At 35.0% G+C, this 26,851-nt stretch overlaps 1 protein-coding gene across 3 annotated transcripts in view; it reads left to right on the top strand.

Annotated features, from left to right (window-relative positions):
* The window catches only part of LOC145664033 (distal membrane arm assembly component 2), a 35,575-nt gene extending 11,846 nt beyond the window's left edge, over positions 1 to 23,729 (top strand). For 2 of the 3 annotated variants that reach the window (XM_081730349.1, XM_081730348.1), the window contains exons 4-6: positions 5,883 to 6,103; positions 12,319 to 12,484; positions 21,372 to 23,701. In XM_081730349.1, the coding sequence (XP_081586475.1) occupies positions 5,883 to 6,103; positions 12,319 to 12,484; positions 21,372 to 21,519 (535 nt within the window). In that variant the 3' untranslated portion in view covers positions 21,520 to 23,701. Of the gene's footprint in view, positions 1 to 5,882; positions 6,104 to 12,318; positions 12,485 to 21,371 lie in introns of all 3 variants that reach the window. The other variant, XM_081730350.1, reaches the window with a different exon arrangement.
* Positions 23,730 to 26,851: the final 3,122 nt, after the last annotated feature.

Genomic DNA, 26,851 nt, shown 5'->3' on the forward strand with positions numbered 1-26,851 from the left:
GTAACCGGTGTCCCAAAAGTCAGGGCTCACACTTTTGTATCAGGAACAATGGTATTTATGAAACGTGCTAAAACTCGTACCTCATTAACTCCTATTTGTATTCTCTACACCGGAATAGTAAAGAGAAGACAAATTTTCAATTGCAGCACAAGCTTTTTTGTAGCTGCAGCTTGAAATTGCAGTCCGCGTCGACAATATCGTTAGCGCACATTCTTCTTATGCCTCACAATTCTTCTTTCTACCCATATCTTGCGCTCGATGTAGGGAAAAATTTCTCCTCAGTCAGGGATATTGGTGAAGACGTTCTTGGACTGTCCCATTATTTATTCAGCAGGGAAAGTCTATCATTTGCAAGACATTACAGTACGTGAGCTTTAACCAGTGGTATGCCAATGGCGTTAGTAATCAAAGGGAAATACCACTCCCTCCCCCCTTTTTTTCGATGGATGTTCCAATCCATCTTGTCCACTCCCGCCTATATGCGTGTTCTGTTGGATGAAAGTGGATAATGGTTGAGAACATCTTTATTTTCAGTCCTACTTTATCGTTTCACAGGAGAGATAAGCTCGACGGTATCATAGTATCCCAAAAGTTTACTTAGCTGTCGTTGTTCTTAGCTGTACTTAGCTATCGTTGTTTAAGACGACAGCGAATATTTCATTCTACAAACCAAATCTATGTTCATATGTCCCTCGTTATTTTCAGATCATAAATGACCCAAGTCCAGCCATTGTTACATCATTTCCGGTGTTTTAAAATACTTCAAAGTATTAGTTGAGTTTGTCGATCAGTAGCTAAATCATGAAGAGCTTATCCGTGCTTCTACTGCAACCCCTTGCAGCTCAGAGTTGTCATTGAAATGCAGATAGTTCTTGATTTCCAGATCAGATTAGATTCACACGTGCTCTCACGCATTAGAGTGCCATGTCGTTATCTTCACTCCAACGTAGTTTTTCAATCCAACTGCTTAAATTGTGTAATTGCGAGAACTTGAGGTTATTGTAATGATATAAAAGAGAAAGAAAACAACAATTGTTTTAAATATTTTCCACAAATACGCCATTTTTAGCAGTGTTGTGAACTTTATCAATGTTTATTATATCTCCGGAATGGTTTGAGATATCAAAGTGCTGTAAACGGCAAAATAATTTGTACATCCATTGCAAACCATACAATTACCTAAATGTGATACTTATCTAAGCATTTCTTTATAGTAAAGCCTTTAAAAAAAATCAATTTTTCAAACCCTGGTGACTTCATTCTTATTCATTCGAAACGAGTTATATCATGACCATGGTATCCAACACTAAGGTACTTTCGATATGCATTATCTTGTCAATTTCTGTTGTGCTGTATGTTAGTAGAGGCTTCCAAACTGTGGATGTTTGTGATACTATAACATCCTTAGTTTGCATCACTGAGTAATAAATGTGGTATTTTAAGTTTTCGTTTGACATATGTAATAATCTGGCGTGGTGTCATTTGAAAAAATATAACTTTATGTTGGTTTGGCAACACTGTTCGTTGGGTGTTTCTATTTAATACGTGCAAAGATGCCCCCCTCCTTATATATATAACCGTATATGTGTGTAACGAATCCGTGCTGACACGATAAAATGTGCGTTTGCTTGTTAGAGTGCTTGATTTCATTTAACTGTCAGTTACATTCGCTGTCTTGATTCAAAATGGCGGCCGTTTGAAAATATAAAATATTTGTAACTTCCTGAATATTAATGCTAGAAAAACAGAGAAAAGTGTTTATTAATCTTCGTAAGTTTTTTTTTTTTTATTTATTTATTTATTCAACATGACATTTTAAAATTTAAAAGGTATAACTTCTTTAGTATTGCTCGTGGAGAAAAAAAATTAGAAGTGTTTTAACAAGAAATAGAAATGGTAGGAAAAAAAGAACTCGGTGCAAGGTGATCGGGCAAAGACCCAGCTAGTCTCTTTATAAATATGTTTTGGACTTCTGCTGCAAGGTTTTAAAATTGGAATGAGAACTCTAGATGAACTGACGAGTTAACAATTCTTCTAACATTGTGAGTCCTATAGATGCTAACTATATGAGAATCTATGTTAGGGTCTACGTCTTCGTCTCTTCATGTAACTCATACGCTTTACTTTAAACTTCTGTGCAAAAGTTAAATAGTAATTAGCGATATAACAAATTGTTGAGTAAAGGTTCTCGCTATCTGGTACCGTTTTCACTCTATGGCGATAAACGTTGAAACGGGAAATATCTAATTTGAATAAGATTGCCATTACTCCCGGAAAATCCGGAACCGTCACGAATTCGAGGTCTGCGTCCCGAAAATATTTCTCGGGACGCTTATATGTCCCGGATTTCGGCGAAGAAGAAAGGAAGGAAATATTATAGTTTGCTTTTTTGACAGGATTAGGTATATAATTATTCCCTTCAACTTCTGAGTATGGTAATTCAAAAGTTGAAAAAAAAAATGAATACATAAAACATGGATTTAATTAAGTTTACGATTTAACTACTTTGACATTGAACGAAGCGTTCGTTTCATTGGACCAGGGACAAAAGGTTTTACTGCTTAATCTTATTGTTACCTTTAGTACTCTGTTTCAACCTGCATCTTGCTTCTGAAATATTTAAATCTATAATCCCTGGCAGATATTTTTGGTAATTTTCCGCTGACTCTTTAAGAAAAAATATATTGTTTTAATTAATAAAATAGAACGGGACAACAATGGGAAAATGTTGTTGTAGAATATTTTGCCAATAAATTAACTGTTCTTTAAAAAAAAAAAAAAAAAAAAAAAAAAAAAAAAAAAAAAAAAAAACCGAACAAACAAAGCGTGTCGAAGCATCATACCTTGAGTAAGCTAAAACAGACTCTGAAAACTACGAAACGTAACAGATCCTTAGAAATTAAAAACTAATAATAATGATAATTTTGCTTACCAGAGGGAGGGGATAAATCATCTGCTTACATTTGCTTAACTAGGGAGGAGAAGCTCTACTAAAATGACTAAAAATATGACTACGTAATACTTTGAACAACCCTGTCTAATGGGAGAAAAAAAAATCTTTTCATTTTAAGCATTCCAAAGATTCTCGTAATGTAGTAGCGTCCCGGATTTCGTTTTTGAAATATGACAACCTTAAATTTGAACCACTTTCAGTTTGAATAGAAAGTTAATGGAAACGGTTGAACGTTCTTTGGGATGCTGAATCGATTGCAAAAAAATCGCATCTCGATATATATTAATGTTTTTGCTCTGATACCTGTCAATAAACGGATGGACAAAGCCGTTCTGTAAGAGTTTGACACTTGATCATAGCGTAGTTTGAAAGTCTAATAACTTGAAATGAAAATGAAATCTTTAGTTTAACGTCCCACGGTTATGCGCCAAGGCTAAAGGAGACGCTGATAATTATCATGAATGAAAATTGTAGAATGAAGAAAATGGGAGGAAACGGGAGAACCCCAAGAAAACTCGAAGATTGAGTATTGAATTTCCATATGTTGCAAGTCTGTCGTAGTTTCACACTGTGAAACGAAAGTCACTCGTTGATTGTGTAACAATTAGAATGCACTAAAACTCAGATTCTTTGACAGTTAATGTGAACACGTTAGTGCGGTAATATAGTGGTTAGATTTTATTGAGAGGATGAGTATTACCACTTGCCAAGGACAAGTGTTTTTATTTTATTATTTTATTTTTATTTTTATTTGTTTATTTATTTATTTTTTGCCGAAAATTCAATGTTTTATTTACAGATAATTACAGAAGTTAATTTAATGATTATATAATATAAAATGAGATAGCCATAAAACTTGACGCTCAACTTTATCGCAAGGAAACCAAACTTGAAACTTGCTTTATCAAAATAACAGCGTTTTGTAAAAGAAAAAAATGCAACTTACATTAAACAGGATTTGAGTCCAGTTTTCCGTCGTCCACCCATTCTTCGAGTTACGATTATTGGGAGTTTTTGTTTTGAGTCCTAATGTGAACCTCAATTCCCACTGTTCTCTCGTGTACCTTTTATATTAGAAAAATTGCATTATTCTGGACCCTGAGGTCCACTATAATTACTTTGTTTATTCTCTTAATGATTTTAAATGACACGAGAGGATACGTGATCGCCTGAGACTAAAATTCTTTTGTTACATTTAGATTCCCATCACCTAATATTCAAATTTTTAAGTTGCCACAAAAAATAATACAAGAACAATATTTTTAATTGTAGAGTTTTTTTTTTCCCTTAACACTAGGGAAAAATTCTTCATGTATTTTATAAAATATATACAGTGAAACCTCTAAATAACGGACACTAATGGGACATGAATTTTTGTCCGTTACTGAGAGGTGTCCGTTACAGAGAGGTTACAGAAATTTAATTTCTCACAACGGTAACTGAATGCAGTAATATACAATAGATACATTGTATATTAGCATAAATACGTAAAATTCAATATAAAAATACTCTATTTAGTATGTATTTGAATTACTGGGAGGGATGAAAGAGAAATTCGTTTCTGTTATATAATACAGAATTCTCTGTTTTGCACTGCGCCATTTCTTCAATTGATGAAGAATAATATGCCAAAGATATTTGGACATTTTCCTACATTGGAAGTGTTTGTTTTCTTTTCTATAAAATTGTCGGGAAAGATGCAAGGGCCAGAGGAAAAAGAACTAAATTTGTTAGGGAAGGGAAGATCTTTCGCATAGAATGTTTGGCCATATGACTGACCCTGCATGAGTGTTATTGCTTATTGAAGGTTTTCTAGGGTTTCCACCAAAAAGCAGTTTATTGCGGGCAGAAAGAAAGAATTTCAAGTTAAGTTTGAAGCTGTTCTGTTTCATGGTTCACCAAGTTTAGACTCATGATAGATACACTTGTAGGGAAAAGACTCTTCTATCGACTGTAATATATCACAGAACCGGGAATAATTCCTGTCCGTTACGAAGAGGTTATTGAAACGTTTGGGGAAAAAAAGGACTGTCCGTATCTGAGAGTGTCCGTAAAAGGGAGGGTTTTGTTCCGTAAGAGAACATATATTTTTGCCGGGACAAAAAGATTTGTCCGTATTATAGAGGTGTCCGTTAAGGGGGGTTAACTGTACATATATATATATATATATATATATATATATATATATATATATATATATTTAAACTCTGTTTTTAGATTTTCATTACAGTAGCTACTGTGTTTAATGAAGGCGAGAAAGTATTGTGTATATTGGTGTTCCATAGACATCTTAATATTCATATTTCATTTTGTGGTTTGATCTCGTCTGTTGTGAGCCTTCTGGATAAACAAAGAACTTTAGGCCTGTTTATTGCTCGAGAGAGCTTACAAGTTTATTGTGGCAGTTGTTACGGTAGCTTATTTTATTCCTTATCGGACGTGCCTCAATGAGTTTTACCGTGACAAGTGCCATCAAAGATATGGGACCCTTGAATCTTCTCGTAGTATGTCTTCGTTAATTTGTGTTGCAACTATGGCATTCTGGACTAAGTGTTGAATGACAACCGTTTCTTAAATTTCTCATTAGAAAACCCCGATGGCACTTATTCATGCTTTTAAGACTTATCAAAATTTTTTTTAATATAAGAGCAGTAGTCCTTGTACATTACAATACATTAAGTATCAAGGGAAGTAGTTCTTGTATATTACAGTATATTAAGTATCAAATGTACATCTTTGGTAAACATATTGGTAACAACTTTATTAAGAATGGATCTAAATCCTTTCAGCTTCCTTCGTAGTAATAATATATAGGCAAACCTTGGAAAATCTCTTCCGAAGTCTGAAAAATAAGAGAGGTATGGATATTTAATTGATTTGCGGTTGCATTGTATTAATTATAATTGATAAAGAGTAATTTTTTTCACAGATATATCCCTGAAAGGCACCAAACACTGGGCAATGACTTAGCAACAGCTCATTTCCTAGTACATCGTGGAGCTTCCGTCCGATTTGAAGGACAGACAGAATGGATTAAGCGAAACGAAGACGATGAGTATGATCTGCCGTCTAAGTATGTACCTAATCTCTTTATAGAAGCAATAGATGCCTCTGGGATGCACCTATTATATGAAGGTTTTGATAATATCGGTAAGTGTCTGCTTCTAAACATGAAAGATTAAATTGTAGTGAACTCTTTTTAATTTACGATGTAAAGGTAAGATATGGTCTATTGTAATGAGATTAATGACTATATACAGGGTGTCTCTCAAAATATTAAATTTCAGAGGCTGGTTTCGTGAAACAATGGGAAGGGAAGTGGGAGTGAAGAATATCTCACTTTTATCGTAAATTTCGTGCATAGTGACAAATGATCTGAAAACATCTGCATGAGTGGGTGGTATTGGTTGTTGGAAAATAATTTTCTTGAAAACTCTCGAATAATGCCTAAATTTTGCACCCGGAAGATTATGTATGTAGTATTATTCGAAGTGTGATTCATTCTGAGGACTGATATATGAACCATGAACGTAGGATAATTAAGGTACCAACAGCAGCTTCCTGGCCAAGAAGATAGATGATAAACCCAGTGTATTAAGAAAGCTTTGCGACATCGAAAAATCAATCATCATTCATAGTTTAGTGGTAGTTGTTAAGAATCCTGCGTAACTGAACTTTTACATAGAACACATTTACGTAACTAATAGCAACATTTTTGTACGAGGGAGCATCAAAACGTTCATGCAATTACCTAGAAGGTGACGAACTACGAACCGCCTCGGACATACATTTTATAGTTAGGTCCTTGTATGTTAACCATGCAAACTCTGTACTCGGTAGTTTTATATATATATATATAGGGAAATCACTGAAGGTGTGATGATCGACAAGCTGGAGGCACGGAGCGTCATTAATTTCTTTTATCTTCAGGGGAAATGAGCAAAGCAAATCCACGAGGAGACGAAAGAAGTCTACGGGGATGAAAACCCATCCTATGAGATGGTATCTAAGTGGAAACGGCAAATCCAAACTGGACACATAACCACCGCGGACGCCCTAGATCTGAAAGACTATTTTTCACTGATGATGTCGCCTTGATGGAGAAAGTTGAGATTATAATGGAAGGCAGAGGAATAACCATCGAAGGGGTTATGTGTGCAATAGGTATGAGCTATGTGTCTGACTGAATATCATTCAGCTGCATCTTCAGAAAGTATCAGCACGATGGGTACTACGACTCTTCACACCTTCCCAGAAAAGAAATCGCGAGGACTCTTCAAGAGAAATGTTGCCTCGCTGTAGGGTAAATGAAGAGAACTTTTTCGGCAGATTAGTGGCAGTGGATAAAAGTTGTGTTTATCTTTATGATCCACAAACAAAGGAAATGACAGACAATGGAAACACCCCTCTTTCTCAATTCCTAAAAAGGTACAAGTGCAGAAGTCTGCCGCAGAAGTCTTTCCACTTTCTGGGACTTGAAGCGGTCATCATGATAGATTACCTACCACAAGGGCAAAATATTATTCTCATCTTCTAAGTTACGAGAAGGAACTAAGAAGAAAACGTCGTCGTGGATAGGTCACAAAAGGAGTGCTGCTGTTGGCAGACAATGCACCAGCTCATTCCGCCCATGCTTCCATGGTGAACGCAGTGAAACTAGGATATGTAATATTGCCCCACCTCCCATACTCACCGATCTAGCATCAAGGGGCTTCTTTCTCTTCCCAGAAATGAAATGTCCACTCATAGGACGCCGTTTTGACAGTAGGAATGACGTCATTCTGAGATTGAACTGCAGATTTTTACAAAACGGGCTTACGACAAGTGAAGAACCGCTGGCTAAAATGTGTCGTTAGGCACGGTGGCTACAAGAGGAGGACTAATACCATCATAGTTTGAGAGTTCTCCAGAGTGAGTGAGAGACTTTTTGATACCCCCCGTATATCAGTGAACGGTTTATATGGCCGCCACTGATGGTGTTTTAGCTGAACGAAAATTCGGTTAAACCGGAATAAAGGTTTATTGGTATACAGTTCTGTGTATTTGATATATTTTAGCGTAAAAAGACGTTATTGGCAACATATGACACCTTCAAACTGAATATTACTAGCTAAACTCGTATGAATAAAACAATGAAGTTTAATTCTGCTGTACTCATTGATGGTGTTCTTAAATAAAAGTTGCTCACGAGTGAAGGCTTTTTCTTTAGCGATTCGGTTAACCTAGAAATTCAGTTAATTGAGATGCGGTTAAATGAGATTGTAGGGTATGAGTTTCTTCATAAGCCCTTACAATAATTTATAGAAGTATAAATGGTAAATTTCGATTATTCATTTTCGAATGCTAGTGAGGATATTAAGAACACTGTTACTTTCATGTGACACTGACAATTAGACTCCAATTAGGCTAAGTATGGCATGTTTATTAAAGAAGCGAAGTTTATTATTTCAGCGAAAAAAAAAAAAAAGCTAACTTACATACGTCTAATAAGTTTGAATATGGATGCAATATTATATTTCAGGGAATTTAAAATATCAGTGGTAAAGGTTTCTTACAATATTATAAATATCAAGTGTAGAAGCTATTAAAATTCTTCGTAGAACTTCGTTTGTTTTTATTAGATAGTCACAATTAAGTGTTCGGACATGGAACGCCTGTCAGTGGTACTTGACAGTTACAGTGTTACCAGTACGTTTCCTATTGTTCGAAAAGCAAGGATTTTTGTAGTTCATGTACATACTTCCATCTTGTACAGATTTTGTAAGGATTGTCCTACAAACTATTTTTTGCTTCTTCTATGAACGGCTGTACAAGCTGTTCATATATAGAGAGAAATACCAGTCAGTCAGTTACATAAATGCATTCTATATACTTTTTTTTTTTTAATACAAATCTCTCAATATTTTTGTCAACATTTATTATTGAATATTTTTTTAACCTTATTAATACTGCAAAATTTTCTCAATAGAAATAGCTCGATCTCCTTATGGAGTTTTTTCAGCCCATGTATGAGGGTCATCCCATGTACGTTTTGGTATCAGACACAAACGACAAATGATATGTGCAGAAGATTTACAATACAGAAACTACACACCTTACGCTACTTTTCAACGTATTCAACATACATATACAAGTACTTACAATAACGTGACAGCTAGTTTTTCTGTATATTCATTATATTTTGTTGCTGCCACTGTATTCAACTGTATATGAAACGTCATTGAGTTCATTAGTTGTGGCGAACTGCTTTCCAGAAAGAAGGATCATCCAACTGTAGCATGCAGCATACTGGATCCATGACTGCTCAGTTTGCGCCAAACAGCGAGATGGTACAAAGTGAACATGAACGTGTTCGACAAAATTGAGAATCCTGTCGATTGTGAAGTGCAGAGTGATAAGGATTCATTTCCGGAAGTTGAAAGATACTGTCTGGAAAGCACTTTCCCTCTATTGGTGAATTCAAAAGACATTTTGAATACAATGGCGACAACAAAGTACAATGATGGTGAGCTGATATTACGCTGTTGTGAGGGCTTGAATGTGTATGGCGGATCTGTTGAAAAGAAGAATAAAATATGTAGTTTCTATACCATAAATCATTTATTTCCCTCCAAAACTTTTTGCTCTGGATGACCCTTGTAATTTCTTAGTTGTATATTTCATAATTCAAGGATGGATGTTTTTTAGAACACTTGTAATTGTATATTGCCACTGATGTATTGAGTTCTAAGTTCGTAATTACAGTTTTGGAATTGTGTGTGATTATCTATAAAGAATGAGACTGAATTTAGTATCATTAAAGACATGAGCAGAGTCTAGGTAGAATAGTTGTTTTCGAATTATTCCAAGTGAAAGTCCCAAGAGATCATCTGCTAGTCTTGAAAGCTTATTGGAACCCGTCCGTTGACAGTTCTCAGAACCTTAACTGCATTTTTCATGTCAGTCCTAGACAGATGAAATGTTTAACTCTTTTTCTAATTTTAGACGAGCGAGGACATGGCTCTATGGATTAGTCACGTATTCGGTGCTTTTCTTGACCAAATACAGAAAACAACACTGACAGCATGTGACTTGGTATTGTGATAAGATTCAACCAGATGGGTACAGTTCGGGTTTTTCTTTAGTATGGGCGCATGTCATGGGCGAATTTTTGCCATTGGAGTTATTTAAGATGTTCAGAAATAGCTAATAATTACCAGCCCCTCATCGAGAAAAGTGATAGCAGCTATGTTGATTGTTACCTCTGCCGTTCTTTATTCTCTAAGCATGACTTTCCTTAAACTCTTTGAATCAGTGAAATGAGTGTAATTGTGGCAAAACAGAGTTCCTTAAGACGGATACACCGTTTTAAGATTGCATACTAGTATATTGTGTCCAGGCGAAACCTGTCTGTTACTAAATCAATCACCCATTTTTGAGAGATGCATGCAGCGTCCTGTTTTAAATTTTCATAGTGGCTCATTCACATCCATATTTGTTGAGAATACAATCTTTTATTGTACTCAAACTATTTTCTAAATAACACTAGTCAACTGTAACATGAGAGAAAATACCTCATCGGAAAGGAATTTTCTGCGCCGAATTCGAATATGTATTTCGTTTTTCTCCATCACGTACAGTTTTCCCGTGACAGAGTTATTTTTGGGAAATTCCGTCAGAAATGTCCTTTTTTCGCGTATTTCATAACCCTTATTTTCGCGTCCCCTTACACATAATAACACAAGAACTAAACCAAAGAAAACCTTGATTGATACTCAATAAAACCTCCGAGTTTCAGAACAATTGCGTCATTATTTCTTGAGAAGTAAAGATATTTATATGTATACTGTATGTATTGTTCATTGCACCATACTTCAGGTCTATTGATTTGGGGAAAAACGATTTGCTTCATTACCACAAGCTGTCCTTTTTCATAATGGAAATCAAAACCCTTGTATACCACTTGCGCACTCAGTGAAGATTAAGGAATCTTATGCCACCATGTCAAGTTTGCTAAGTCACATACGGTACATTACAAGAACTATTGTTGGCAAATATATTGTGATCTCAAGATAGTTGGTATTTTATTAGAACTGCAATGTGATGACACTAAGTACTAATGGTTTTTTATGTTTATGGGATAGCCGAGCTGATGACAAGCATTATGAAGTGAAGGACTGCGAACCTCGAGTTAATTACGTTTCTGGAGAATGCAACCTCAAATATGTTCCTTTGGTAGATCCTAATAAGATACTACTGCCACTACTTCATATAAAGTTAGGATTCTGAAGAACTTTGTCAAAGCCATGGACACAAGTGGTGAAAGTTTCAAGCATTTGTGACATAAGTTTCCTAACCTGAATGATGTTAAGATTTCAGCGGGAGTGTTTGTTGGTCCCCAGATTAGGAAACACATGATTGTTGATAGCTGTGACAGCAAGTTAAACAGTGCCGAGCTAGCGGCCTGGGCAGCATGTAAGTGTTTTGTGAGCAACTTTCTGGGCAATAACAAAGCAGGGAATTACAGTGAAATCGTACAGCACATGCTACAGAAATACAATGAATTGTGTTGTAGGATGTCTTTAAAAATCCACTTTTTACACTCTCCTCTTAGTTGCTTTCCTGCTAATCTAGGTGATGTTAGCGACAAACAGGGGGAAGGATTCCACCAAGACACAATGGCAATGGAGAAAGTGTACCAGGAACGAGGAGATTCTTCAATGATGGGGAATTATTGTTGGGGTCTTGTTAGAGAATGCAAAACTTCGTACAAAAGAAGGAAGTAATGTACATTTGTGTAACTCAATAGAAGTTTCATACATTCTGGTAGTTTTAATAGCTTTTTCATGACATTTTTGTATATTTGTTTTATTGTAAATTGTGACATATGTCAATTGTATTGAATTCTGGTTTATGTTTGTGCTTGTGGTAATAAAGCTAATCTTTTTTTTTTTCTTTCTTTCTTCAGCAAATCAAGAAATCTGAAAGCATAGATATATAAATATTTTTACTTCTGTAGAAATAATAACGCAGTGGTTCTGAAACTTGGAGGGTTTATTGAGTATTGATCAAGGTTTCTTTGGTGTAATTATTGTGTTATTTTTCGTATGGGGACAAAAGCTAGGGTTATGAAATATGCGAAAAGGGGAAATTTTGACGAAATTTCCCAAAAATCCCTCCATTGCGGGAAAACTACGTGAAGGAAAAACTGAATGGATATTCGAATTCAGCGCACACAGTTCCTTCAAGATCATATGTTTTCTCTTATGTTACAAAAACCTTGTTAACTAGTGTAACCAATTCTCATTCTTTTATCTAGTATGTTATAGTTTATTATGAAGGCGAGATTATATCTATCATTTTGTGCGTTCCTTTGCTATTTCCAGTGAGACTGAAAAAGTTGAAATGGTTGAACTTACGTGGAAGTCCTTTCATCGATGATTGGTGTCTGGATCATATCAGTGGAGAATTCCAAAACTCACTTCAGTATTTGGATATTAGTAACTGTCCAAAAGTTACAGAAAGAGGTCTCATGTCGTTGTACAGACTAAGGTGAGAATATTTATAAAGGGTAACATGGTAATAGAAAACGTAAGAAAAAATTGCAAAGAGTATGGAATAAAAAAGAACATTAAAAGAAATAGTTTGAAATAAGTGGTTTCTGTAAGGTTTAAAAGTAGAGAAAAGTAAAGCAGCTCATTAGTTTTTGCTGCTAAAAGGAGAACTGTTTTACGTCTTATGATTATAATCTATACGCTACAGATCATGAAGGAATTGATAGAATAAGAATGTAGGGAAAAAACAGAACACCAAGAAAATCCACGGGCACCATCTTGTTCACCACAAACTCAACATGTCTGAGAGCGAACCAGAAACCCTTACACCAAATGTGAGCATTCTACCACTGAACTGTGCCGCCCGTTTTCGCTTCTACGTAGTATTGTTAAAGATATGGAATACAAATGAGAAGTGAAAGCAAGGATATAATGTCGGAAGAAAGTTTTAGAAAGAATAAGAGCGTATTTTGGGGACACCGTAGTCTAGTGGTTATAGCGTTGGATTCATGTCTGCGTTGTCCTGGATTCGATTCCCGGCCGGTGCTTCATCAATTTTCGACGTCCACCCAGCGTCGTGAGGCAAAACTGGGGATCACTTGAATAAAAGACGTGACGGCCACTAGGTCTATAAAGATCCCGATACGCCAGTTAGCGATAGGGCGACGCATTCATTCTTAGGTTGGAAGTAGTTCCACCAATCGCTAACAGATGGCGTGAAGCAGCTCAGGCCCACAAAGTGAGCTGTTACTCCGAGTGGTTTGACTTATAAGAGCGTATTTTCGGTGCGGTCGGTCCCGGGTTCGATTCCCGGTGGGCAGCCACCCTGAATGAGGTTTTACTCATTCACACCAGGCAAATACCGGGGTGGTACCTAACTTATAGGTCTCAATCCTTTCTTCCTTCCCTTTTCCCGGATTGCGTGCTCGCCGAGGAACGTCATCCCCCAAATCGTGAAGGGCTAAATGGCCTTAGATGCCGAAAGCCCAGAAATCTAAATCCTAAATCCCTAAGAGAGTATTTTATGCGACTTCGAATAAAGAGTTTAGAAAAAGATTCAAAATGTTCCATTTGGAGTATCGTACTTCACAATGGAGAAACATAGACATTACAAACGACTCAAAACTGGTAGAGGCTTTCAATCTCTTTCAATAGAAGAGATTGGAGAAAATTGAAGGGTCTAGTGAGAGGGGGAGCTATGTCAGAAATCTTGAAAATTTTAGTTTTTTTGCAGTTCTAGTCTTCTACTGCCATATGACATCTATCATGTGACATAGCTCCTGCGTTTTCTGCAACAGATATTCTGAGTTCATGAATACGTCCTCAGCAGCATTTTGAGTGAGAGAAGGAAAATGCCACTTATCGATGGTTCCTGATATGGCAGTAGAGGAGGTATCAACAGTTGAACAGTAAAATAATACAGAGAGGTGTTAAAATATCCGATGTTAGCTTTCATGTCACGAAAACAATTGGTGTGAATTTTGACATATTACCAGGAATACTCTTCTTCAAATACACCTATTTTGACATAGAACTCTTCAAGATGTCGTTTCGTTGCTCTAAAACCAGAAGAGATCTTGTGGTTGATTATCCTTATGTGACTACATTTCTTGAAAAAATATCACTGTTCTGTTCATATGGACGACCCATATCAGCCCTGAAGTTAAAAGATATGGCAATAATGCCTTATACTCGTCCAGTTTTTCATAGTGTTTACCAAAAACTAACATCCTAGCGTGGATAGTAAAGATACTCCAGAAGACATACTGTCTTCCTGTGGTTTTATGTGTAAACCTGTGAACATGATTTACGCTCAGGCAAAAGTATTTAAGTCATGTTAAAACTTTTTGATGTATTGATTTTTCCACATGGATATACTGCAAACATTATACCATGCATTTTATAATAAATGCTGTTTAAATTGAAATTCATATTTTTTCTTTTGGATAATTTACTTAACTGTAAGTTAAGAAACAAAAAGGTGACCTTTCATTATACAATTATGATGCAACACAAGGCTTTAGAAAACTCAATTTATTTCCATTTCTTGTCGAAGTGGCATAGCTAGCTCTCTCTCACTAGATCCCTCAATTAGTTAAAAACAATAAAAAATAATTAATGAAAAAATATTGCAGAAAACAGGCAAGAACAACAATATTAATACTTTTAAAAGAAAGAAAAGATTGCTTAAAACGATTGGGAAGGGACTATGTTTCAATAATTTGGTAGGCGTTTAAAAAGCAAGGGAAATAAAATGATGCCAGATAATATTTTTATAATTGGTAATCGTGCACAAAGAACATATACTCACAGTGAATGTCTTCTAACCTAGCATATTGAGCCTTGTAATAATTTTGGCCACTTTCTACTGATTTTTAATAAAAATGGGTTAGAGAATTTGAATCAAAAGTGGTGTAAATAAATAGGGAAGACTAAGGCCGAAATATCTACTGGAAAATACATACTTATTTAAATTTGCTTCATTATTATTATTATTATTATTATGAGCTGTGGGAATTAAGTTATTGATCATTTTCCGTGTAATGTTCGTGCTTTTTCCAGATAGTATTAACAGACTAACGCGAAGTTTGTAAGAGTTCTTTTAATTTTTATTTATACTTTCAACCATTCTTATCTTGTTCCATTAAAAGAACTAACGATTATGCTACTAGTAAAAAGTACCCACGTTTGGATGAATTCCTATTCATTCTTTTTTATACTAATTTAAGGACACCGAATCCAATGGAATTATTTTAAAACATATTCTTCCGTAGGGTGCCTAAAGAGGCGATCTCAAATTCAGATATAAATAAATATCCCAACTTTTAGGTAACTTTTCTTGTGACTCCATGGACACATATGTAGGTCACTTTTTATTAGTACCATGATTGTTAGTTCTTTGAAGTGTAGATTTCTTTAAGATGTTTTAAGATTAAAATCGAAAAAGCAAAAGAAGAAATCCAAACACAAATAAGCCTTATATTTTCTGAACAGTTCCTATGATTGCACATTCATCACTATAGAGTGTAGAATGTTTACTTTTAATTATATCATAGCTGTGTGCTTTATCATCTCTTCACCCGTGTGGTGTGTTTTGGAAGGTATTCTCTTCGATACAGGCTTATTAGAAGCTTTTATGTTGTGATTTCGGAACTTTCGTGAGAAAAACTAGAATCATCATAATATAGGGTAACTGCCCCAATAATTGACAGTATAAGAGCTGTATTTGACAAAGTGCATGTTTTCTCACCCTTCAAACGAGCCTGACTGACTTACCTCTCGTATAGGTACAAAGGCATCGTTCTTTCATCCATACATAACCACCAGAAAAATAATAGGACTATAATTATTATTTTTAAAAATATATATACGAAAATTTGTTAATTGTACCAGAAATTGACACTGTGATTTGAGAGAAACACCAATAATTGACTCATCGTGTCCCAGTAATTGACATCTCTTAATATCTTATTCGAATGAACCATATAATTTTCTACCAACTTACCAAGCTTATTTATAACAGTTTTCACTTGGATAAACATGTTTATTTCTTTCGCTAATATAGCTATTACAGTATTATTTTTGCGTACAATGGATGCTAATACTAAAATAATAAAAGTATTCATAACATGGTCTTGTTTCCAGTTGATATATGACAAGAAAAATACTAATAATTGTATAATTGAAAATAAAAATATTTTCTAATATTATCAGTAGAATATTATCTTATTTGAAATGTCCTCGGTCCTAATGTAACAGCATCACATAACACAATAACTAAAATGGCCTAATGATACCGGAAGACATTTATGATAGTTTCCTCTCTCGGTATGAGCTTTTGATCATGCGCATAACGACATTATCCACAATTAGAGTAATCGGTCCGTAAAATATGAATTTTATGTCCACCTTATTAATATCTGTCACTTTTAGCCACACAGATGTGTTTTCCGTTATTTTTCTTAAGAAATTTGACATAAACCTTGTCTTGATCAATAGCAGTAATACGACCAATATAATACTGTTCATCATAATAAACAACATAGTATTTCCCTTTTTCAATCTTACACGTTAATAGTTGACGAGGTGTAGTTGGAATGTCACTGTCCATTCCCAGACTCTCGTCACTTGGAACTGAATGTCTGATTCTTCATACGACGTACTGTGTTCACTTTTAGATGTACTGACTGCTTTCTTTCTCTTTTGAAATTTTTGTGGTTTCGTGCTTTGTTCTCTTCAGGTCTCTCTCTTTTCTTCTGCTCCTTGATCAATTTCCTTTCTTCTATATCTCTTTGCTTTGCAAGTATTTGTTCCTATTTCGTCTAATAATATCTCTTCCAAATGTCTGATGTCACAACTGACGGTACTTTTCGGTTTTCGTCTCCTTTCGTACTACAGGTAATTTTTCAGGTCAGAACAACGTCTTCTTGAAGGATGAGTCCACAAAAGAGTTGATATTTTCACCACCTGACGGAATCTAAAGGGACGAAGTTGATGGCACTGATAGTATTTCTAACATTTGTGTCACTTTTGTGTTCTCGTTTTTCTCTGGGTTATCACCAATACCTAAGTAAGACTGTACCCTCTTGCTTGTAGGCGAGTGGTCACTTTGTGTACCATCCATATAAACACCAGCTAAAGATTCACTCTGAGTGACATAGACCTATTAGATGTGATTTCACTTTGCTTCATAGATGTGATTTCACTTGTAAAGAAACAAAGTAGAAATTTTCCTTAGTTTCATGAAAGCATTCACAGTATGTATAAACATATGTTTTTAACTAATCAACTACTGTAGGCAACTCTGCCCTGGCTACCTACCAAGTAAAAAGTACTATACATTAAGGGAAGGCACTTGCTTAAGTCACACTTAATGCTCAAAAAGACAAAGAAAAATAAAGAGAATGCCTAGACCAACTTAATTCCGTGCCAAGGGGATATTTACCACTTCAAGAATTTTTTAGAGAAAGCAAGGTCGTTTTTCTGTTTAATCGCAAAGGTGTGCTTTGGTAAAATTGTTTGTACAATTCTTGTACAGCAGCCTAGTAATTGACACTCCTTGATCTAGTAATTCACACCCCCTGTCAACTACTGGGACTTTATAAAAAAAAAATAACGTTTTTAACTTTACCAGTAAACTTAATTTCACTGAAATACTCGGTATACAAATTTCTGCTGGTATTTATTGAGCTTAGCCAAATCACCAGTAATTGCAGATAGCGTATAACCAATAATTGACACCCCCCTGAAACCTTGGAGTAAATTTCAAGAAGCTATATTTATTGATTTAGTCTGTTCTAATCAAAAGATCTTTAACTGGTCAGTTTTTATTATGATCCATTTGATATGCTCCGGATACAATAACAACTTACCTTAAGCGTAACCGTTACTAGAAGGCTGAAAAAACAGTTGACTTCTCTCGGTCCATTGATTTTCTGCTTCCTTTGGAGTACTACCACCTAGTGGCGAATATTAGCAGTGGTGTAGAATTGACAGCACCACAAAGGAATGAGAGGTGGCAGCATTTGCTGGTACCTAGTTCCGCAGTCTTATTGCGGTGAAAAAAATACAACAGTGTCAATTACTGGTACCCTGTCAATTATTGGCACAGTTACCCTATGCACTATATTGAACCCAGGCCATTTGAATTATGAGACGTTCATCGTACTTCCTACTCTCGCACTGATCGAATAGTACTTGATTAAAATTGGTCCTTGTATTTTTGTTTCGATTCTTGTTTTTAATGGATAATTAAATGCTCGAAATCTGAAGTTGCTTGATTGTGTGAAATGTGAACATGTAAATACTATAAAATGTACCTCTAAAACTGTTTTTGTTTGTTTGTTTGTTTGTTTGTTTGTTTGTTGCAAAATGCTTATACTTCGCACTCGCGTGGCTGATTCCTTTTCAAAGATTAAATGAAGTTTATTTTTTAAAAGGAATTTTGGATAAAGTCAATCCTTTAAGCTCTAGCGATAAACTTAGCCATAGGTTCGAAACATAAGAGCTGCAAAAACTTGAGATTGTGCAGCTACATTTCATAGTAACACCCATTCCGCGCGTACCCTTACTAATAATGTATTAAATACCATATATCAAACGAAATTATGAAGTGTCTCGTCCATTCTACGGCTGAAAATGATATGTTTTAAAAATGGTGGTGAATGAACCAAGAAAACATATCTACCATTCCATTTCAGATTTGTAATGTCATCTTGATATTTCAACTCTGACGATCCTTTTGTTAAAAGGAAAAAGTGAGCAGTGAGACTAGTACTCGTGATGTAGACAATTAACAGGATAAAACCACAAGATAACTGAAAATCATTCAAAGGAATTTGTAGTGAATATATTTATAATATAAATCTCCTTTCGACACCACTTTACATTGATCAGCATGATGGATGAGTGCGCCTAACGTCAAATGAGATTGATATAACAATCTTTCTGTATCATGAACTAAGTTGCAAGTATCCAACCAGATTGTCTTCACGTTTATTAATTGGCCAGAGTCCAGATTTAACTGTAGTCAACTTCCTGAATTTCTTTCCAATTAGTTATTCGTTTTATGTAAAACCTTTACCTCACTATCATAAGTATTCTCTATTTACTTTTAACTGTTTTGACCAATGTTGGAATTTTGTTTTTGGAATCCTAAATGTGATCCTTTAACTTCGTTAGTGGTTCTATTTATATTTGCTATTGTATATTTTGTTTTTTCGCATAAGGAAGTGATTCGGTTTACCCGTTTTGTGTATTATATATGAAGTAGTTCTTATACCCTGTTAATTGTCATTCCAAATTTCCGCCCGGTTTATATGTTGAATTAATATTTTGTGAGTCCATATTAAAGTTGTCATTTTGAAAACGGAATATGTATATACAGTGAAACCTCTGAATAACGTATACCGATGGGACATGATTATATGTTCGCAAATGAGAGGTGTTCGTTGAACAGTTTACCATGTTTAAATTACTTACAGCTTATGTAGTAATTGTATGCAGTATACAGAAAATACATTAATTGTAAATGTAAAATAGGCTGATATCAAAATACTGTACCCAAGTGTTCTAATTATTAGGGAAATGAAGGGGATTATCACTGGAGAATGTCTTTAGATGGGCGAATACTGTGAAATTGACGTGTTATTATTTTCTTCTCAAGTAAAAGTAACCCAATAAGAACATACGTCATCATTATGATATACTAAAAATGTAGACAGAACAAACCAATCAAGATTTATGAATTTCTTCGGGGAAAGTCGACAATGGTTGTCTGTTGACACTATTTTGTGATTGAAGTTTCCTTAGAACTGCTGAATTAGTTGAAGATTTATTTTTAAATTGCAGAAAGTATTTTCTGTGCTAGAGGCTGAGAATCATATTTGTCCTTATAAAGTGGATACTAATACATTGGTGGTGAACGGGAGGGTTTTCCCCTATAATAATACATATATTTTTGTCGGGACAAAGAAATTTGGCATTATGGAGGTGTCCGTTAAGAGAGGTTTCACTGTACTATTAACAAAAGGATTAAATAGGAGCCAACGGACATAAAATTACAAGAAAATTGAAGAAGGTATGCAATACGTGTGATATTTAACGTGTATATCGGGTAAAAATGTGGGAAACAATAATGGTATAAACAATGCGAATAATACCTAGAACAACGAGGTATACCGAGCCACGTTCGTATGAGGAAAATTATAATATATGGGAAACTCAAATAAAAACATTCACATAAAAAAGTATTATTAAGTATTCTAAAACCGGAAATCCGCTATCAGGTGTGTCATTTAAAAAAGAACATGTAGAGATAACGAGAGATCACTTGATTATTATAAATAGGTCTTACATGCACTGTGGAAAGTTCAAGGTCGATTTCCAGTGGGAGGTTTTGTGGTTCAGACTCTACACTAAGCTTGTAGGTTTTATGTTTCATACAGTTTCTGTGCTAAAAAGAATAAACCACAATTAATTCTGAACTGGCCAGCTGCATGACCATTGGGACAATCTGATTACTTATGGTGGTGCCGATTGGTTGATGAATATGAAATACGGTTAATTTCAGTTATCTAACGATGGTAGTACTTATACATCGTACAGTTTAGCGTAATGTGGTTACCAGAAAACGCCATTTGTAAATGGTTTCATGACATGCTATGAATGATCTTTCGTTCCTTTGTCGTTTTAGGTTACTAGTTGTCCTTATTACTATTATATGAAAAAATGGGAGAAAATCAATGTTTTCTTTACACCAGTCTTCTATGGATGCGAATTTAATTAAAATTCAATGAAATAGTGGGGGAGATTGAGCTGGAATTGTACCCAGATTTCCGGTGTATTGTACCGGTTCCCTAACTACTACATTATCCAGTCCAGTTTTGGAATAACATATTTTTTCCTTTTGAAGGGCGGTGTAATATAGTGATTAATTAACCCGGAGACTGGTTCAACTTCAGCTTCGTTGCGCTCTTCTTATTACCACTTATATTGCTCTTCGTTTATTTACTACTTTTGACAAAGGACTCTGTCAAAAGTTCGGAATGCCAAGACAACTCAAAAAAAAAAAAAAAAAAAAAAAAAAAAAAATGAAGGGAATAATGAGTATTATTTTTTATTGTTAATAATAACTGCTGTAAAGTATTATACTTCTTAACCTCGGACATCGATTTAAATATTTTTGACGACAATTAATAGTTCTTTTTAGCTTTATGCTCAGGCGTTACTTGACTTATGCTTATGAGTAAGTACACAATTCTTATAAGTTGAATTTACAACTGTCACGAATGTGAATGTACAGTCAGGAACAAAAATTTTGTTTAGTCAAAGAGAGACGTTTATTAGTATTTTTTACCTGTATATAAACATTTTTAATTTTACAGGGAACTCAGAAAACTTCGAGTAGAAAATTTAAGCGCGGCGAAAAACTTGCAGTTAGTTTGTTTGATGCTTGAAGATCTCAATCCAAATTTGGTGTGCGAAGGTGTTCAGTACTTAACATTGGAAAGTGAAAATGCAAAAGAGGCGTAGCAAAGATAATGTTGAAACTTCTTCAATTGATGTATGTAGAATGTGTAATTTATTTGTGCTTGTGCAGTCGGCTAACAAGACTTTCCGAATTCAATTTACGATCTTCGGAATGACTTGATTAATTAGGATACAAATGTCGTCTATTTTGAAGGTGATTTTGTTGTAACTAACCAACTGTATTAATATTTCAAATGTTTGGTGAAAGATTGTATTCGGGTATACATTTGTAAAGTGTACTGTACTTTATAATGGTATTTCCAGCGTCATCAGATTAAGGTGTGAATCAGGTTTATTGTCCCAAAACGAAAAATGAGACGAGAAAAAAATGAAGCATGATTCCCAAACCAAAACTGTTTATTTCATAGACGACAGGATACATACATGAATTAAAATTTCTTCAAGCAGACGGCATATGGGCCTCCTGCCACGCGCAGCTTCTTGAAATTGGCAAAAAGGCGTTTTCCGTGTTTTGCAGCCACCTGCTTCGAAATAGGGTCCAATTTCGCTTAAATTGCGTTATGTTCTCGCAAAGAAGCTTTTTAGCAACCATTTCTCTCTTCACCATAGCCCAGAACCGCTCAATTGGTCTACACTGTGGCACAGGCGTTGGCTTGTCAACTCGTGACACATACGAGATGTGATTGTTCTCCAAAAACTGCACGGTGATCTGAGCATAATGGGATGATGCCTTGTCCGGTCAAAATAAAATGGGCTGAGTAATGTTCAGACTATGTATCCATGGCAACAAAATGTTTCGGAGACAATTGGATACATACATTTCATTGTTTAATGTTTTGTCGGTCACAAACGCTGGAGAAAGCCTCCCATCCTGTGTCAGTGCCTGCCACACCATCATTTTCTTTGGAAATTTGGATTTCGGTTTTATCATGGCTTCCAGAGGGGGTTGGCATCCTGGTACAATAGAGAATATTCATTAGCATTCATCTCTGAAACGTCCCATTCGACTTTTGTTTCATCATCAATGATGAAGAAAAAGTTACCTCTCGAAGGTATGGCTTTCTTATACAATTTTGCACAATTTTTCTTTGCTTTCTCCAATTCATCTTTTCATATTTTTGCCACTGTCTGTCTTTTTCGTGAGTGAATTCCGGCTGTTTTCCGATTTCTCATCACTGATGCTTACGAAACGTTTAGTTTTAGAGCAGCTTGTCGCATTGACAGATTTGGTGGTTTCACGAACACTTTCTTTGTTTATTCCACCATCTTCTGGTTACATGCTGTGGGCTGGGGCCCTGAATTTGTGTTGTATCGAACTTCACCAGCGTCGAGAAGTCGTTTAATAACTCTGTTGATCCTTCTCTCTCTCTCTCTCTCTCTCACACACACACACACACACATACCTTGTTCTTTGAAGTAAGACGCTGTCACCTGACAATCACAATTGTGCTCCTGAAAAAACCTGGCAATCGCAATGTTTTGATTTAGGCATACTGCCCATGTGAACCGTACTGTCGCTATCGAATACTCATAGGTCACAATTTGAGTGCAAGGTGCCTTCACTCCTTGCTCCTGTTCGCAGTGGTGCCAACTCAAAGTTTGGGATAATAAACCTGAATCACACCTTATACTGTATATGTAGTGCTAGTAAATACTGCATTCTTTAGACAATTGTTTACTTGAGAGCCAGAACCAGTAAGCATTTTTATCATGTACCTTAGTTAATTAATCGGACAATTTTAACGAGACCAAGACTTTGTAAAAACACACTAAACCGAGCTCCTTTTGACTCAGTGTAAGCATGTTTACGTCTTAAACAGAATGATTCTGTAAAATTTGCTCCTCAGCGCGGTCTAGGAAATACTAAGGAATTCTTTAGTAGAATAAGAATTAGTTAACATTTGTAAGAAATTTTGTTAATACTGTGTCTGGCACAGTTACTAGAAAGAATCATACCTTCTTTCAGATGTTCATAAACAGTAACTTCGGAACCATAGCCAAATTTGGTTACAGAAGATTATGTCCTTTTTATATAACGTAAACTATGTATTCAAACTGGTCTATTCGTCCAAAAATTGACAAAAGAATACGTAGAAGAAGATATACACTTTTACTGGTGACTGAACAGTTACTTAAAATGAAATTGTATACCCCTTTACGTAGATAAGGTTGTAATGAATGTGTACATGTTTTTAAATAAATTAACGTTTTGTACAATTTTTAATATACACATTACTTATTGCTTTGTTTAATACGTCTTTTCCATCACCAGGAAGTCTTTTAACGTTTCTAGAAAGTTGAACCTTGAGGGTTTCCTTGACATAGAGGTAGTGTCCAACGAAAGATCATAAACAGGGATCGCAGTGAGTCTCTTTTTCAGCTAGTTTTTTTTTTTTTTTTTTTTTTTTTTTTTTTTTTTTTTTTTTTTTTTTTTTTTGTAAAGGGGGGGATCTGTATCAATCTCTATTATTGAAACGTAAGTCTACTAGTCTTTTTTCTCACCGCTGCTTAGTCAAATTGTTTGGATCATGGGCAATATACTGAAAAATGTCAGTGATTAGATTTAAAAAAATAATATTTTCCATAAGTAAAAGTTTTGCTTTGTATATAAATAAACACAAACAAACTATTTGCTGAGCAAAATATATTCACATTAAAAAACTACACGTATGGCAGTGTCGCCAACTAACACTTTGGCTTCATTAGACACTATCTACACTTGCTGCTTCTTCGATATCTTAGCTCTTCTCCTGTTCTTCCATTTGTCTGTGCTCCTTTTCAGCATCGGAGCTACACCAACCATAATATTTTCCATAAGTAGAAGTTTTGCTTTGTATATAATTAAACATAAATAAACTATTTGCTGAGCTAAACAATATATTCACATTAAAAAACTGCATGCAACTCTATCCATCACGACTCTGGAACTCACTAAAGAAATAATAAACACTTCTGACCAGAGTATATACACACTTGTTTATTAAAAAGTAAATTACAGTGTAACGGTTTCGACAACTTAACGTTGTCTTCATTAGACACTAATTGCTGTCTGATGAAGACAACGTTAAGTTGTCGGAACCGTTACACTGTAATTTAGTTTTTAATAAACAAGTGTATATGATCTGGTCAGAAGTGTTTATTATTTCAAAAAACTGCAATTTGTGTTTAAAAATAATAATGATGACGACGAATATGAGACCACATGATACAAGGTAAATATAGTCAATGTGTGTGTGGAGGTGGATGGAATTTCTGTCTCAGAAGAGAGGTTGGCAGACACACTTCTCAATGTTTCTTACCGTTTTGATCGCTGTAATTGAATTTGCAACAGGATATTGCTTCTTGGTGATTCAGTTTTTAATATTACACTGTTTCTTTTTGGATCAAAAGATCCAATATATTTCAATCAAAAATTTTCTTGCACCCCTTATATCTGGAGAACTACATATAATATAGCCAAACCAAACTATCACTTAATTCAGTATGATGTACTTATTCCGTAGAAAATACGAAAACTCGATTTAGGGACCATTCAAAAATGTTGTAGCCTCTGATCCAAAAACTAATTATTGGTCAAGATTGCAATCTTTTGATTTTTTTAATCATTCCTAAAATTCTTGGTGGTATTTTTTATATATTCAATTATGTTCTCGGTTTATCCATGAAATCTTACTTGGGATACGTTGCGAGAGGTTTTTAGTAACCTACACAAAACCAAACTCTCTACTATACTTCTGATAGTAAAGTTTACGACATGAATTAAAACATGAATAAAAGGTACAAGCCTCAATGTTACTTTAATGAAATCTGATTATTTATTGTTTTATGGCGTTTGTGAAGAGTTTATATGGTGTGACATGCATGACAGTTGACAGATCTCAATTAAGCACATACCTGCTGATTTCCAATTGATGTGAATGTTCTGTAACTTGGTCACTTAGAGCATAAGTACTTGATCTTACAAGTAGTCCACAGAGATCGCTGCTGTTTGATATTAACTGTCACTCTTCCGAACTTCCACAAATATTGATTAAGATGTTCGGAGTTTGAAATAAAGATATAATTCCAGTCTCAGAACAACATAGAGACAACGTACAATGTAAAATTTGACTACACATCATGCCATCTTGAAAATATCTTAAGGTTTTACATTGCTGCATTTGCTCAGGTGTTACCTAAAATGCTCGTAATTATGACGTAGAGCTATGCGTTCGAAAGACTGACACAGAAATCCGGGTTCATGTACAAATCGGAATTTGATTGCACTATGGAAATCTGTCAATGCAAGATTTACATAATGAGTAAGTTAAGCTATCTTCAGCACATAAAGTGAAATAACAGACAAGATTATATGATAATTCTTAACATTTTACAATGGATTTGCTAACATGAAATTATGTGTAGTAATCTTTTTTTCTTGTTTGTTCTTCTTGACAAACGATGTTAAATTTAAAATTCAAGCACAATAAGAATTAAAGTTTATACGGTTATATTACAGAAAGCACAAAAATATAAAATTTGGACTGCATTTCGGAGTAACTAGCTCTTACACCCTCTTTCAGGTCTCCACAGGATTCACCTTAACAGAGGTTAAGTGGAATATTTTAAAGTGAAGCTGGAAAAGGGTTTAAGTACTTTTTTTATATTATATTTTAGTGATTTTGAAATATAACAGTCTTTTTTGCAATGAATTGTGTGATTTTATACGTTAAAGTTCAAGGAACGTATAACAAAAGATGTTAGAATAATTAGTGTATTATCAATTTGCAGATATGTAGTAAACTGAACAGTAAGCATTGGAAAAGCCATGGGGAAGTGTGAATTCGGGAGTGATTGGCCCTCACCAGTGATTGGTGAATATTTTCTTGGGCAGAAAAAGACTGAATGTGAAATGTTTTGTAGACTTTTGTGTAAATGTTTCAAACAAAGGATTTCATGCAGTTTTACAGCATAGTGAAGGCATAAAACAAAGAACGGTGTAGTAATATTCTTGGTGGAAACCAGGAACATACACATATTTCATCAGGTTCTGACAGTCTTAAATTATCTCAAACTTCCAGCAAGCATCCAATGTCTGCAACAGATTATAGCAAGTGTACATCAACTGTGCATATTTACAATGTCAGGGACGTGTTATGGTGGCAGAATTGATATGGACAATAAAAAAGCATTCGTAATAACTATTCAGCTAACTCGCGTGCAGATATCAAAGCTACATTTGGAAGAATGTTCCCATAGGAGGATTGATAGATGGCTTTCCAATCAGTCCCCAAAATGCACTATTTGATCACTGATGCTCTTGTATGTATGTCTATGAAGAAATGTTGGATTATTGCCATACATCAATTCTTATGAAACTACAAATGTTGAAGAC

The sequence above is a fragment of the Thermobia domestica genome, chromosome 11 (assembly GCF_964235325.1).
Source record: "Thermobia domestica chromosome 11, izTheDome1.hap1.1, whole genome shotgun sequence".
Taxonomy (NCBI): domain Eukaryota; kingdom Metazoa; phylum Arthropoda; class Insecta; order Zygentoma; family Lepismatidae; genus Thermobia; species Thermobia domestica.